This window comes from Chiloscyllium punctatum, chromosome 8 (genome assembly GCF_047496795.1).
Source record: "Chiloscyllium punctatum isolate Juve2018m chromosome 8, sChiPun1.3, whole genome shotgun sequence".
NCBI lineage: Eukaryota > Metazoa > Chordata > Chondrichthyes > Orectolobiformes > Hemiscylliidae > Chiloscyllium > Chiloscyllium punctatum.
The window spans coordinates 1,437,962-1,454,653 of NC_092746.1; the positions used below are offsets into that span (position 1 = coordinate 1,437,962).

General features: G+C 38.3%; 1 protein-coding gene across 5 annotated transcripts in view; it reads right to left on the reverse strand.

Moving 5' to 3' along the window:
* plekha8 (pleckstrin homology domain containing, family A (phosphoinositide binding specific) member 8) overlaps positions 1 to 16,692 on the reverse strand; it is a 77,937-nt gene that overhangs the window by 18,676 nt on the left and 42,569 nt on the right. For 2 of the 5 annotated variants that reach the window (XM_072575018.1, XM_072575021.1), the window contains 5 exons: positions 10,335 to 10,487; positions 7,265 to 7,305; positions 5,975 to 6,111; positions 4,010 to 4,196; positions 2,964 to 3,049 (listed from right to left, as the gene is read on the reverse strand). In XM_072575018.1, the coding sequence (XP_072431119.1) occupies positions 2,964 to 3,049; positions 4,010 to 4,196; positions 5,975 to 6,111; positions 7,265 to 7,305; positions 10,335 to 10,487 (604 nt within the window). The remainder of the gene's footprint in view (positions 1 to 2,963; positions 3,050 to 4,009; positions 4,197 to 5,974; positions 6,112 to 7,264; positions 7,306 to 10,334; positions 10,488 to 16,692) is intronic. The other 3 variants (XM_072575019.1, XM_072575020.1, XM_072575022.1) reach the window with 3 other exon arrangements.

The window sequence follows — 16,692 nt, forward strand, 5'->3', positions numbered from 1 at the left end:
TGCTGTACTTTTCCAGCGCCACACTCTCTGATCTCCAGCTTCTGCAGTCCTCACTTTCTCCTCTTTTCATGTAAGACAGTTTCATTAAGGAAAGAACAAAAAGCCTCAGAAGGGTTTGTTTTCCTTAAAACAAAACTGACCAGGTTAGAGTTAGTTCTCCTCTGAATTGATGGAAAAAATCAGTGACGCATAAGAAAATAAGTAAGCAAGCAGCACAGCAAGAAAAGAGTTTTACTTATTAGGCTTTTATGGACAGGCCCATAGATGCATAGATTCATACAAACATGCAGATTAGGATTGGGAGGAGGTCATTTGGCCCCAGAATCTGCTCCATCATTTAATAATACTCCACAACTGATCACATTTCCATTTACTCCTGATAACCTGACACTCCCTTATCAACAATCTATCCATCTCTGTATTAAAAATATGTCAACACTATTTCCACAGCTTTTTGAGGAAAACAGTTCCAAAGACCTCTGATCCTTTAAGAGAAAAGAAATTCACCACCTCTGTCTTAAATGGATGACTCTTATTTTTAAATGATGACCTTGAATTATAGATTCTCCCACAAAAGCAAAGATCATCTCCACATCCAGCCTGTCAGCTCCTTTAAGATCACATATTGAGATCAATCTGCCTTTTACTCTAAGCTCCGGCAGATGCAAGTGTAGCTTTTACAACCTCATTAGGCAACCAAGCATTATTCAGGTAAGGAGAAAGTGATGCTGGAGATCAGAGCTGAAAATGTGTTGCCGGAAAAGCGCAGCAGGTCAGGCAGCATCCAAGGAGCAGGAGAATCGACGTTTCGGGCATGAGCCTTTCTTCAGGAATCAATTATTCAGGTAAACCTTCTCTGAACTACTCACAGCACATTCACGTGACACCAAGGAGTAGATTTCCATTCAATGCAATCAGAACTTGGGGCAGGGAGAGGGTAGAATGAAATTTAACTTTACTGGGTGTCTTGCTGCTGTCTCGTCACCATCAATTTAGTGATTTTCCATATGTAAAACATGCCAATCCAATGACACTATGAGCTGAATTTTTACTGACCAGACTCTCAGGAAGTAGGTTGTTCAGAAAGTCAGGGTGATGAGGAATTCATCATTTGGGACTCCGCTACCATCACATCTCCCTGACACACTGCGGACATTTAACCCCACTGCATGTTGGGGAAGTCAATAATTGGTTCTTCATCTGGGACATGGGTTGATTGAGAATGGAGTCTTCAACTGGACTGACAGCAGGTCTCTGAAAGCTGTGATAATAGGAATGACCATGCCAGAAATGGGGGTTAACTGAAGGGTGTGTGCGATTGAGTAACATGGGCCGGGGATAGGAAGATTAGAGGACTCGTTATGAAGGGAAGGTGAGATGTTGCAGCCTGGTGGGAGAGATGGAGAGAGGTGGTAACCACAGAGGATCTTCAGGCAGTTCCCTGGATCCACAGAATAATAAGAAGCCACTCATCTTTGATCTGTCAAGTGTCATCTTGAGGAAATAATTGGCTGGCATGATATTTGAGAACCCCAGCCTCCAGGAGTAAAAGCTTGGAAACTGCACAACAGTCAGGCTTGCTGCATCGTTACGGTACTTGAAGTCACCACCTAAATCCTTGGAATGGATTGGTTGCCCATCCATCTTCCAGATTTGGTTAAATCTTGAAATGTGAGAGTTCAGGTGGATTTGGAAAGAAACAGATTTCAACATTTTCGATCAACCTCACCCTATTTCCAACCCACCACTCTACCCTAAACCCACCTGCTTTTCCAACTGTGATTCAACAGAATGTTCTAAAGCACTAATCTGTGATATAAATTATGGCATAATATTATACGTTTCCCATGATCTGTGTCATAGTAATTTTAAGGTGCTCCTGTGTAGAACATAAAGACTGGCAGAATTAGATAAGCTGAGTTACTTTACAGTACACGAACAAGTCAATATTCAGCTGGGCAATGGTTTATATAGAAACAGAGAGAAACACAATAATTAGGAACAGGAGAAGATCAGTTGCCTTATCAATCCCCCTTGGCCATTCAACGTGATCATGGTTGATGTTCTCAGTGCCGGATGACATACCCCTTGACACCTTTAGCCTCTCATAATCAATTTCTTTCTTCATCACATTCAGTGACTTGGTGTCCACAGCCTCTTGGAGGTAGAGACTTCCACAGGTTCAGTGGTATGGTATGCCTTCAATCTGCAATGGCATACCATTTATCTGGGACCATGGCTTCTTCTACTGGACAACCACCACTACAATTCCCAATCCCCTGGAAAATATCATCCTCGACTCCCGTTAGAATTTTGTATGTTTGCATGAGATTCCTTATTGTTCTAAACTCCTGTGAATCCAGGCCCAGTTGACCCACTGTTTCTTCATACAACTAGCATGCCATCCAAGAAATCATACTATGAACAGATTGATTATTAGTTAGAGCAGCAAATTTTAAAAGTCCAACTTGGGATTTTCTCTCTCTTCAGATGGGGCTGTGGAACATGCTGCAAAAATGTCAACCTTCCACCAGCAACAATTTCCTACCCTGTCAGCAATCAGCTGCTTAGTTACATCATATATGACCCTGACAGCCCTCCAATTATTTGCTTACAAGACAATCATTTTCAGAAATGTAGATACCTCAGAGGTATGACAAAAAAAATCCTAAAAGTTGCATGCTTTTTGCATTTTCTTTGCCTTCCTATCTTTGGACTTACTACTAACAAAAAAAGTTAAAAAGGTTAAATGATTCACACATAATATTATAGCATTATTACATTTGGGTTATGCCATAACTTAAAAGATTTTTTAAAAAGTTACTTGCCAACAAGAGAAAACATTTTGAAATTAAAGGAGTATTAGAATAAGTTGCTTGCAACTCCCCCTCCATGATAGAACACGCAGGTTCTTTCAAATTTACCCATAAGTATATTGCAGAAATTAAGGTGCAATTTCCTACCTAATACTGGAACTATTGCATAGCAAGATTCCAGAAATGGTAGAGTAGGAATACCATTCTCTTCCTCAAATTCGATATCATTAAATCTGAAAATGAAAACAGCGCATACCATTGGAAAGTATTGAGAACTATACAAACAAATTCCAGTGAACACTGTATCATAATGGAAGCTCAAATAAAAATCAATAAATAGTGGATATGCTATCATGGGGAAGTTGAAATGGTATCAATATCGCCACTGAAGTCCAATCTGGGCAAATACCATGCATAATCAGTAATAACAAAATAAAACAAGATAACATTACTTGACTGGTGGTCAGTTGAAAAGGTATCAGCTATTTGAATAAATTTACAAAATAAATTGCATCATATAGCCAAAATCAGAATTTGCTGACCTGTAAATCCATTCAGATTGTTTCAAGTATTAGATCAATGTTATGATTAGCTGAAACATATATGTCCCAGTTTGATTATAGCCTCCAGTTGATAGAGACTAATTTTGAAACTTATTTTTCCCCCATGATTAATTTCTGGCTAAATAATTGCAATTTTCATTGACAATTGAAAATGCTAATTTACTTTATCACCTATTAATTTCAATATTGGTTCTCCTTAACTCTACACAAAGTACATAAGTGGTGATTTATGCTATTTCTTTGGGAATTTCATCAACATTACAGTGACAGATTGAGGACAACCCTAACTTCATTATTTCTATCGCAATCTGTCACAGTTCCTTTATGAGAGTACTTCAAATGAAGGCATTAAAAGGGAAATACAGCTGTAAATCTTAACATCTCACCATACCCAGAGGATTTCATGCTATGGAAAAAAAAGTTTGTCCATGTTCCAAAGCATCACTAACCAGTTAGAAGCACGTCCTTTATTTAAAGAGTGAAACCAGACAAAGTTTAAATAAACCAAAATTTACCGATTGCTTAAAAAAAAGTATAGTGATTACAAAAACAAAATGATTGAAATCCTGTTCCTGAAATGAAGCAATTTATTTTGTAATGCATGGGGATTCTCATGCATACTTTTCATACCTTTGTTCCATTGCACTAAAAAATGTCTGAATCTCTCTGTTTTCTGTTTCCAGCATTGCATTCGTGTCACCCAGGTCCTCACCAGTTTTGGGAACTTCGTCTGCAAATTCAGAAGGCTGAAGTTCAACATTCACATCAGTCTTCTCCGGAGCTGCAACCACTACTTCAGTGTTGTCCATCCTCTCTGCTTTTATGACAACAAGAAAGAAAAGCACAGAATTAGAAAAGATTTAGTAGAAGTCAAATTTTCATTGTTTAAAAGAATGCTCATTTGGATTAGGCTACTTATAAATTATAGACTGACACTGAATTAAATACCCAATGTATATTTTCTGGAACTAAGTTTTAATACAAACATCTTGGGTTTCCTGCAACAAGAGTAATTTACTCCAAAATAACCCAAGATCATTGACTCATTTGTTTTAGCACTGTATAGATAATGACTGTTAACATACTTTGCAAGAGGTTCAGTGGCAATCCTGATAAGACCAAGTTTTGCTTGCATGTGAAATGCTGCTATTCAAAGAAGTGGACTTTATAACCTCTGAGTAGCTGGGAAGATTACTGAAAAAAATGCTGAGCTGCAACTGCCTCCATTCAGTTTTAGTTCAGCATCATTTGCAGAAAACAAACACCAGCATTCATAACGGAAGCAGAGCCTGTATTGCATGGCAGCTTCGGAGATACAGAGTGCTGCTGAGTTGCACCATGCACAGCTTAGGAATTTGCATACTATGATGGTATGAAGTACAGTGATTTCATTCTTCTACCTCACTTGTTCAGAACAAAAGATAATGGGAAACAAAAAGAAAATGCAATTGTTTGGAAGGATCCATTACTTCGGTTGTACAATCTTTCTTTTGTTGGGCTGATTTAAAAATCTTGTAATATTTTTCAAGAGCTTGCTAAGCTTTGAATACTCTGCTTAAAAATATTCACTGCTTTCATAAACGGTACTCTAAAATCCAGTTGTCCCATAAAATGGTCACAAGGTGCATTAAGCAATACATATGCAAAAAGCTGATCAGAGACTTCAAACAATAAAGGTTCTTATGCAAACTACATGCTGTAGGAAGAATACTTTACTGAAGCAGCATCAGATCACTGCAAGAAGTACATTTAAAGTAGTTTCACCATTAGTGAGCATTCCAGGGAAGTTGAGGGAGTTTTCAGAATGCTCCAAAACATTAAGATTAGATTAGATTACTTACAGTGTGGAAACAGGCCTTCGGCCCAACGAGTCCACACCGCCCCGCCGAAGCGCAACCCACCCTTACCCCTACACTTACCCCTTACCTAACACTACGGACAATTTAGCATGGCCAATTCACCTGACCTGCACATCTTAGGACTGTGGGAGGAAACCCACGCAGACACAGGGAGAACGTGCAAACTCCACACAGTCAGTCGCCTGAGATGGGAATTGAACCCGGGTCTCTGGTGCTGTGAGGCAGGAGTGCTAACCACTGTGCCACCGTGCCGCCCAAGCTGTATTACAATGAATTCATTGGTCAAAGACAGTGTGGGCAGGGACGGGGGTTTTGCACATCACTCATCATGCAACAAGCTTTCACCCACTTATTTTAATAGGGGAAAAATCACAAGGTGCTTTAGAGGACCACTCTGGGCCTACCTAATTGGATTTTACTTCATTGGATTGAACATCATTGCTTAGCTTAATTCTTTTAACTTTCTTTTGAGAACTGCATCCAGTTACATACAAAATTCCCATTTTTGATGGTATGCAAAAAAAACTGTTGACTGTGTTTCTACTGCAGTGCACTTGTACTAACATAATTTTATAACTTAAATAGGTTACAGTCAAGGATTCCATTCATTAGCTTGTTCAATAACCACACACTCCAAGCAGGGTTACAAACATTTAACCCACTCCAGGGCTTTGTCAATATGGCTCTCTTGACAGTTTGAAATGTTATTTATTCTTCAATTTATTGAAAAACATACCTTCCATATTTTCTGTATTTTCCATTCTTGAGTTTACTGGATATTGATTGTCATTTTCTGATTGTGGTCTTCCCACAGTCTTGATGTTGGCCTTGTCTATTGTCGATTCATTTTGAAAGTTATTCAGCTCATTCCTACTATAAACAATAAACTTTATTATTTATATAAAATATCTTTTCCAGATTCCATCAGATCAGCAATAAGATCACACAAAATGATGCCTTCATTGAAATTCGTTCATTAGCAATAAAATTCTTTGGGACTTTAGCAGTGACAGCCATGTAATTTCACTATTACACCACCATTAATATGATACTATCATCCAACAAATTCCAAGTTATGCCTTTTCAAGCAAAGAAAGAATTTTAAATAAATTTACGCTGTCTATTGTTTGGAAAAAGTATTTTCTTCCTCCACATTTCCAGGTAATTGCTTCATGTAAGGAGGCAAATTACCCGTTTCCAAAACTATTAACATCTTCCCAAAGATTAACTACCAGGAAATATTTTAATGGAAGAAATTAAGCCTCCAGATCAGGCATGGAGAAGTTAAAAACAACAAGTGCACTAGCACTTGTGGGCAGCACGGTGGTACAGTGGTTAGCACTGCTGCCTCACAGCGCCAGAGACCCGGGTTCAATTCCCGCTTCAGGCAACTGTCTGTGTGGAGTTTACACATTCTGCCCGTGTCTGCGTGGGTTTCTTCTGGGTGCTCCGGTTTCCTCCCACAGTCCAAAAATGTGCAGGATAGGTGAATTTGCCATGTTAAATTGTCCGTAGTGTTACGTGAAAGGGTAAACGTAGGAGAATGGGTCTGGTTGGCTTGCTCTTCGGAGGGTCGGTGTGGACTTGCTGGGCCGAAGGGCCTGTTTCCACACTGTAAGTAATCTAATCTAATCTAGTTTTTACTTTGTACATCACTAATCTGTCTTTAGCCACTGACCAAAATTAATTGCTTTTATATGTTCCTAATTTTGATCAATTTTAACAAGACTGACCATGCTTTGGGTCTACAATGACACCACTTGTTTTTACCCTCACAGCAACGGCAAGATTGTTTGATAATAGCAACTCAATCAACTTTTTTTTTCATAAAAGCCTTGGTTATTAGTTTTATGACTGTGAAACATGGCCAAAACAGAAAGCTTGCCTCATTTATTGAGTTATCAGTCACTGAAAAAGAAATTCATAATTTGGAGCTCTGAGATTTTTAACAATTATGGGTAGCCAAATTTGAATGTCAATTCTGAATGGAGAAACTGCGAGTCTAACATTCGCGATAAGTTCTGACCTTTTTGTGCAACTGTAACTGGATTGAAGATGGTGTTTAATCTATAAAAATGATAAAAGAACACAAATTAGAATAAAATGGCAACATCTCTAACTCCTCATTTAACAAATGATAAAATGTTGCTGATGAATTTTAAAGTAACAATCATCCTGACCTCACTGTTTCAAAAGTTTGCTTCATTAAGATATATGACCAATATCATTTAAATCTCAATCAAAGTTTAAATGTGTCTTGTATAACAATAATACGGTCCTTAAATTTTCAACATTCCCAACTTAGTAGACTGATGGAGACTACAAAAGTATGTGACAAGTTCAGATTGTTGAATTCATCAATTAATGTCCAATTAGACCATTTTGGTATGGCCCTGGCATGTGGGACTACTGAACAAGTCCGATCCCAGAATGAAATCTGGCCTGATAAGACCATATTTTTATTTTGGTTAGTGTGGGGTCAGTCAGCATCACAAGAGGCCACAGAGTTTCTTTAACAGCAGAACAGCTGCTTATTACTCACAAACAAAACCAAAGTCATACAGATGCAAAACACAATGAGAAAACACTTTTAAAACATACAGTAAGATAAAGCTTGAATTAAGACAAATCCAGAAAAGCTAACTCTCAATATCTGATATTTAGGTTCGAGTTAGTTGATTCTCCCCAGCTGTTGTTTCCTGTGAACAACATAATCTTCTTAAATGAATATTCTCAAAACCTGCAGCTTGGATTTCTTAGCTTTTAATAATCTGCAAATTCCTAACCAAATACTGTTGGTCTGTAATTTGCAAAAACTTAAGTTTCCTCCTATGATAATATGTGTTTTGACTAAATGGTTTGATACTCATTTCTTGAAAAGAAACTATGATTGCTTCTGACGTCAGTCAGGACTCATCAGAATTTCTAAAAATTTTAATTCCCTGGGGGCTGTAAGATAAAATCAATCCTTGACTATCCTTAAACAAAAACAAGTTAAGGGCGTTCAGTACTCACACCACCGGTCATAAACCAACACAGTAAAAATAATCCTCCGTTACCAGTCCAGGGTCCCTACTCTAACTTATTCCAAATTAGTCATTATCCTGGAAAGACTGCCTGATATAGTTATTGTGATAATTTTTCCAACCCATCACAAAAGTAACCAATCACACAGGCTACTATTTTAAAATCCAAAGTCTACAAATGATTTTCATACATAAATCATACAAGTTTCATCACAATTCCCTCCTTAAAATAAAATTGTATGATCTCAACTAATATCATTACTAATAAGTCAGATCCCAAACTGCAATTTGGCTCAATAACAGTTTCTTTTTTGTTTTAACAAGGTTGACAAGTATGCAATGCTTCAGATTTGGTTTTGACAATAAAACAGAAGTTTATGACACAAAAGAAATGAAGATAAAATTAAATAAACTATTTACTTTGTGTCACATTTAAAGATTTTGAAGCACACTGTAAAATACAATTCCATTTATCCCAATGAAATTCGAAAGAGAATTCCCTTCTTTATCATATCTACAACTAAACCATCAACTTAACCGATGCTTCAATTCCCAGTCTTGAGAAACTGATAGCCTCTACTTTAAACCTGTATACAACTGTACTTCGGTAATGTAACTAAACAATTCTGGTCTGGAACTTCCAAACTAAATTCCTTCCACTGAGGTAACCTATTTCTTAGCAGTTCGAAGCTTCCTTCCGGACAAATTGTTTACTTATTCAGCTTCAACTAGGAATTCTGCAGACTGAATGTAAACTGGTTTTCCAAGCAATGGGTTTTTCCTTTAAGTCAACTAGCAACACAATTCCAGATCCTTCTAACTGAAAAGTGTTTATTTTGTTCTCTTGCAAAGCTTTTCTGATGTAAACAAATTCCCCTTAGCCTCCACAAATTCTCTATTTTTTTTTAAATCAAAGGCTTCAGAAAGCCTTTTAATTTAATCATGACATTCTTTTAGCGACACGAAAGCCCACATACCACTACACACAAACCTAAACTCAAAAATAAATTATTTTAAAATATATATATATTATATATATATATATATATATATATGTAAATTGCACACATCATATCAGAAAATCTAATAATTTTGGCTTTTATAAAAAAAGATAGTTTTAGCATGTAATTTAGGGGAAGAGAGTTTCCATGTAGAGCTAGGCATCTGCAGGAACTTCGACGATCTAAACTGGAAGGACTGTTCACCAAGGTTTATGAAGGTTGCAAATTCACAAATAAAAGACTTAGAGATAATTTAAAGAACAAATTATATGTGCAAACCTTGAAAATATCCAGAAACTGTAATATAAGTTAGGCAAGATTGCAAATACCTATAAGGTCCACCAATTTAATTGTGTTGCCTTAGTAGATGCTTTCTCCCAAGGACATTGAAATGAATTATAACACCAGCACTGAGATTTATGCACAATGTTGATCAATTGTAAGGTAGGCAGAACATGATTTTGGACTTCAGTCTTCTGTCAGTGCAAAGTAATAGTCACATTACCACTGCAGAGCAGGAGCATGAAAATTCTTGTTTAACTTATTGTTGAAATGTTTGAGATATTTTCAGATTCTTTGCTGCCCAGCTTATTTGATGATTATAAAAATGCATATTAAAAACCATCAAAAATACAACCATGTAGGAATTTTCCTTCTCGAACGCCTTCTCTGGTTGTGTAGTTACTTCTCTCATAAAGGGATCAAGGAATATTAGCAAAGGGACAGAAATCAGATCAGTTTCTTTCCCCATTTATTAAAAGCTTTCTCATTTCATTTTCCTTTTTTTAAATTGCTTTAATAGCAGCCATATCGCAGGATAATGGACTAGAGCTAAGCCAAAGAAATAAATACATTAAATAGTATGTAACTTTAGTAAGGAGAGTGTGTTTATGATACCAATTTATTAATAAATATCTCATGGTTCCAGGACCCTGTATTGCATTCAATTTGGACCTGCCAGAGCAAGTTAAAAAGACAGAGGTTTAAAAGAGATTCAGCATATATCATTTGAAGAGAGCCATTACCAATAGTGAATGCACAAAAAAAATTGCTTAAAAATCAAACATACTCTGTTTGGTTTTATGACTGTCACATGTGGGGAACTTGGAGGTGTCGGGTGAAACAGTTCAGGCCTCAAGGTAGCATTTGCAATTTGCATGCATTCGTCCAATGTCTTCATAAAGGTGTTGCAAGTTGATCGTAGAAGAGTTGCCATATCAATCTTCATGAAGAAAGAGGAACAAGAAATAGAACAATATTATAATTTTGTTTTAGGCTGTCTAGAGCTTTAAGTGGGATTGTGATGGTGACAATACATTGGTGTGCTTGTCAACCCATGATATCATGACATTAATGGGTTCCTCAAAGTCAGTGTCAAAAATAGAGTAACATGCAAATCACAATAAAATTATTGTGGGACTCCCCATCCTCCTTACAACAGTAAGGATGCCCCTTGAAAATCAGAATGTAAGTACATACACAGGAGAACAGTACATGATTCATTGTCGCTCTAGTAGACAAATAAAAATCAGGAAAAAGCCATGTCCTTAATATTATTTTATCTTAAATTACTTTTATGTTGCAGTGTTATGTCACTGTCAATACAAATGGTGTAAAAAATAACTATTCGCATATGATTGATTGTGATTATCAGGAGGGGAGTCTGGTTTCCATAGCTTGCAAACAAACGTGGGGAATAGAAGATTAAAGTGCAGCTAGTGATATTTGTTTTGCCATCAACAGAGGTAACTACAAAATTACCTGGAATGTACAGGAGAACAAACTTAAAAAGACCAATGATATAACACCTTTGTTCTCTCTGGTTCCACATTTAGGATTTTAAAAGGTGTTAGTGAACATAAAACACTCAGTGTCAAATTTTGTCTTTAGTTAAAGTTTCCATCAAAAGTAAAAGCCACACAGCACCAGAAATCCTAACATTCAGGATTAAGTAACAATTCAAGAAAATGCAATTTCCTTTGGAGGGAGTGTACACAAAGCAATAAGCTAGTGTGCACAAGTCTTGTTCTCAATTGATTCAAAGGTAATGAGTTCTCCTTGGCTGTTCTCATAGGTAATTTTATAGCACCTTAATCAAATTGAGGAAGCAAACAATTACAAAAGATGATTTGGTCTACTGGTTCCAGAAGCAGTGATGTCAGGACAACAATGGCTGCCTCCAGTACTGTTTGCTATTTTTCATTCAACAGTTCGAACACTGAGCCATGCAATTTTTAACCTTTGTAGATCTGATCTTTCTTCAGCCGTCGTGCAACTAGATTTGTCTGCACTATTTGTCTGTCTTCAGTGCTTTAGAATGACACTAGAATTCCATAAGAATCGCAACTAGATCTTGAGGGGAGTGGAAATCTCACACAGAGATTTCTGACACAAGATTCAGATCAGAACTTATTCAGAAATGTGGAGCCACACTTCCATACTGACTACTCTCTCGTTGTGCAAAACAGTCAGGGGAAGAGTTTTTCACAGCAGTCATCTGTTATATTCTGTAATTTGAAAGGTTCGGAACCACAGACAGCCACTTCGACAGCTTCTATCAAATGGTAGGGACATAAGGTTAGGGTGCAGAAGATATGGTAGCAGCTAAGTAACGTGCCAGCTGGATAGGATGCCAGTTAAGTTGGTTACCAGGTAGGTAGGTGGTATGGTGTCAAATGGTTAGGCAGGGTAAGTGATACAGTGTTTAGGGAAAGTCAGATTCGGTGGGAGAAATTGCATCCAGCAGGGGTTGGATTCAGCAGGGTGAGGGTTTGGGTCTGAGACTACTTTAAAATCATGTATAAGAAAAGAGGTTTTACCTAGTCTATTTATATAAATCAATGCATTGCTTCTGTAATAGCTTCTGTTGGTAACTTCAATAGTTCTCTGGGAGAGAATGTAATAGTCCTTCCAACTTCACAAACACCTCCATATTATTCAATCTGACTACAGGTGGGTCAACGTTTGAGGTTCAATTTCTACTTTAAAGTATTAAATTGTTAATAATTTAGTCATGAATCATTCTGATATTTTTATTTCACTCCATACTTCTTTCACTACAGACTATCTTCCTTGCTATGGTATCGCTTTAACATATTAGAGTGATAACCTCCCTGATTTTATCTTCTGTCTGGAGAACACATCTCATAATTCAATTGTTAGAGTTTCTTTTGGACTTTATAAGGTCCAGTGAATCTAGCTTTTAGTAGTTCCTTGGAGACAGAAAACAGCATTAACTCATTGTCTGCGGCAAAAAAGAATCCAAGCTTTTTATCAGCTCTAGTTTTCATTGCTTGTTGAGCATTTTTCAATGTTTTCTGGCCAACTCACATCATTTGGTTAGATCTTTTTCAGAAACTGGCACACAAGTCTCCAAAGAATGGTTTCTATGTATTGCTTTAATTAATGCCTGGATTCCTTATATTACGTTCAAAGTGCCATGTTCTTACCCAACCCATCTATATCCCACTGCAGACTCTTTGTGTCCCTCTCAGAGCTTAAATTACTGCTTTAATTTTATCATCATAAAACTTCTTACACTCCCCTCCCTCATCTAAGCCATTGGGATAGATTGTAAGTAGCTAAGGCCTAAGTACTGAGACCTGCCAGATACTTGAAAATTAGCACGGCCAGCATCACACACTCGACTGTGATCTCCAGCATCTGCAGTCCTTACTTTCACCAAGATACTTGAAAATGTCCAATTTATATCTACATTCCATTTTCTGTCCATTAACTAAACCTTATTCCATACTAATACATTACCCCCAACCCACAAGTCCTCATTTTGAATGGTAGCTTCTTGTGTGATCCCTCATTGAGTGCTTTTTGAAAATTCAAATATACACATCCACTGGCTTCCCATTAACCATCTTAACAGCTATGTCCTTAAAAAAACATAATTCTGCATTGATCATGCTTAACCACGTGATCATTTTATTAATACCTAATAAGAGACTACGATCAGTCTAACTAATACAATTCACTGTTTTATCATTAGCAGAATTAGGTTTGTTAATCTCTGGTCTTTGGAAACAGTTCTAGAACTTCAGGAATCTGAAATGCCAAAAATAAACGTGTCAACTTCTCTGCAGCTACCTCCAGTACTATTCATTTTCTCATTCTGATGACTTTAAATTTTCTTATTCTTGCAAGACTTCTGGTATGCCATCATTTCTGGAATGCTTTTAATACCTTTCATTGTGAATCAACAATAGTCAAGGATGGAATAAGAGGCAGGGAGGAAAATAGAGTAGAGTCAATAGCCTGACCAACCACGAGTAACGTTAAAAATCACACAACACCAGGTTATAGTCCAACAGGTTTAATTGGAAGTACATTAGCTTTTGGAGCATCGCTCCTTCATCAGATGATAGTCCGAAAGCTAGTGTGCTTCCAATTAAACTTGTTGGACTATAACCCGGTGTTGTGCGATTTTTAACTTTGTACACCCCAGTCCAACACCGGCATCTCCAAATCATAACCACGAGTAAGTAAGTGTTTTCCCCGCTTCTATTTTTTTATATTCTTACAAATACAAAGCACTGTTTAATGACCTTGTGAATTCATTATTCGAAATTACAATTACATCTATCTTTGCCTCTAATTGGTCTATGTTTAAATGCTCTGATCACTTCCTAGACGTATACTAAACAAAAACAGATAGTCAATATTTATGTTTCTCTCTGGTTTACTAATTTTCTTACCTCATTAATTCCTTGGTGCTCCATATCGGAGTTTTAAAACTCAGAATCCTCAGGCTTATTGCTTGTTTTAGCAAATTCCTTAGATGTCAGTTACTGTTTGTCTGTCACCATATAGACTCAGTGATGTACAGCATGGAACATACTCTTCCGTCCAACTCGTCCATGCCAAGTAGATATCCCAAATTAATCCTGTCCCATATGCCAGCACTTGGCCCATACTCCTCTAAAACCTTCCTATTCATAGACCCACGAAATGCCTTTTAAATGTTATATTGTACCAGCTTCCTCCACTTCCTCTGGCAGCTCATTCCATAAATGCACCACCCTCTGCGTGAAAAGGTTAGCCCACAGGCCCTTTGGACCTGTTGGGCCGAATGGCATGTTTCCACACTGTAAGGATACTATTCTATTCTATTTTATATCTTTCCCTTCTCACCCTGAACCTACGCCCTATAGTTCTGGTCTCCCCACCTTGTCTATTTATCCTATCCATGCCCCTCATGATTTTTTTTGAGTGTGAGCAGCAGCTGAGGTTAAACGAACCCGGAAGACTACAGCTAAGGTAAGACAGTTTGTTTTAAAATTACTTACCGGTAGCGGGAAGCTGTTTTTTTTTCCTTCAGAAGGAGTGGGAGCAGCATGGGGAAGTGACGACAACCAGAGGGGCAGCCGGGAAGGAAAGCAGTGAGTATTTAAACATGAAGGCAGCTAAACCCAAGACTCTGGTTTGTTAAGGTAAGCATTTTCTATTTCTTTATCAGTAACTGGTTAAAAATTTACTTTTTTGGTTTATCTATTAATTGGTTTTTAGAAAAAGACTACAGCAGAGAGGTATCAGAAAGTATTTTAACTCAAATTTATACAAAAAAAGTAATTAACTAAGCAGAGATGGCGGGGCAGGTGATGTGCTGTAGCTGTATGATGTGGGAGCTGGCTGATCGCATTGTGAATGGCAGTGACCACATCTGCAGCAAGTGTTGGATGATGGAAGAACTCTGGCTCAGAGTTGATTATCTGGAATCTGAGCTTCAAACACTGTGGCACATCCAGGAGGGGGAGAGTTACCTGGATGCTTTGTTTCAGGAGGCAGTCACACCTGGGAGATTAGGTAATTCACATTCAGTTAGTGATCAGGGACATCAGAGTGTGACTGTAAGTAAGGCAGGTAGGGGGAACCTGAATTCAGGAGTGCAGAAGCCTCAGCCCTTGACCTTGTCCAACAGGTATGAGATTCTTGCTCCCATTACGGATGAGGAAAAGGATGAGCAGCTGACCACGGCACCATGGTGCAGAAGGCCATTCAAGAGGGGGGAGCAAAAAGACAAGTAGTTGTTATAGGGGATTCTATAATTAAGGGGACAGATAGTATCCTATGCAAGCCGGATCGGGAGTCTCGCGTGGTGTGTTGCCTGCCCGGTGCCAGGTTGCGGGACATCTCCGACTGGCTTGAAAGGATAGTGGAGCAGGAGGGGGAGGATCCAGTTGTTGTGGTCCACGTTGGGACTAACAACATAGGCAAAGCTAGAGTGGAGGACCTGTTTGGGGATTATCAAGCACTAGGTAGGAAATTGAAGTACAGGTGCTCAAGGGTCATAATCTCCGGATTACTGCCCAAGTCACGTGCCAATTGGCATAGGGATAAGAAAATTAGGGAAGTAAACACGTGGCTAAGGGATTGGTGTGGGAAAGAGGAATTCCATTTCATGTGGCATTGGCATCAGTTTTGGAACCGGGGGGATCTGTACCATTGGGACGGTCTCCACCTGAACCAATCTGGTACCAATGTTCTAGCGAAGAGGATAAATAGGGTGTTCAGTAGGACTTTAAACTTCTGAGTTGGGGGGGAACGGAAAGTGAAAGCGACAGGGAGTATAGAGTTAAATGGATAGATAAGCAGCAGGATAGCATGTGTGCAGGCGGATTTAAACTTGAGGCAGACTGGGAATGCAGCAAAAAGGAAGGATAACTTAGGACATCTTATGACTTCCAATATCTCTAATCATAAGAAAGTTAGCATTAAGGCACTTTACCTGAATGCTCATAGCATTCGTAACAAAGTAGAAGAACTAACAGCACAGATCATCGTGAATGATTATGATGTGGTAGGCATCACAGAGACGTGGCTGCGGGGGGATCAGGACTGGCAGTTAAACATCCAAGGATTTTCAACTTATCAAAAAGACAGGGTTGCGGGCAGAGGAGGCGGGGCTGCCCTGTTAGTTAAGAACAAAATTAAATCTATGGCACTGAATGACATAGCGTCGGATGATGTGGTGTCAGTGTGGGTGAAATTGAGGAACCATAAAGGCAAAAAAACCATAATGAGAGTTATGTACAGACCTCCTAACAGTGGTCAGGACCAGGGGCGCAACATGTACTGGGAAATAGAGAAGGCATGTCAGAAAAGCAAGGTCACGGTGATCATGGGGGACTTCAATATGCAGGTGGACTGGGTAAATAATGTTGCCAGTGGATCCAAAGAAAGGGAATTCATGGAATGCTTACAGGATGGCTTTTTGGAACAGCTTGTCATGGAGCCCACAAGGGAACAGGCTATTCTGGACCTAGTGCTATGTGATGAACCAGACTTTACAAAAGATCTTAAAGTAAGGGAACACTTAGGAAGCAGCCATCATAATATGGTCGAGTTCAGTCTGCAGTTTGAAAGAGAGAAGGCAAAATCTGATGTAATGGTGTTACAGTTAAATAAAGGTAATTATG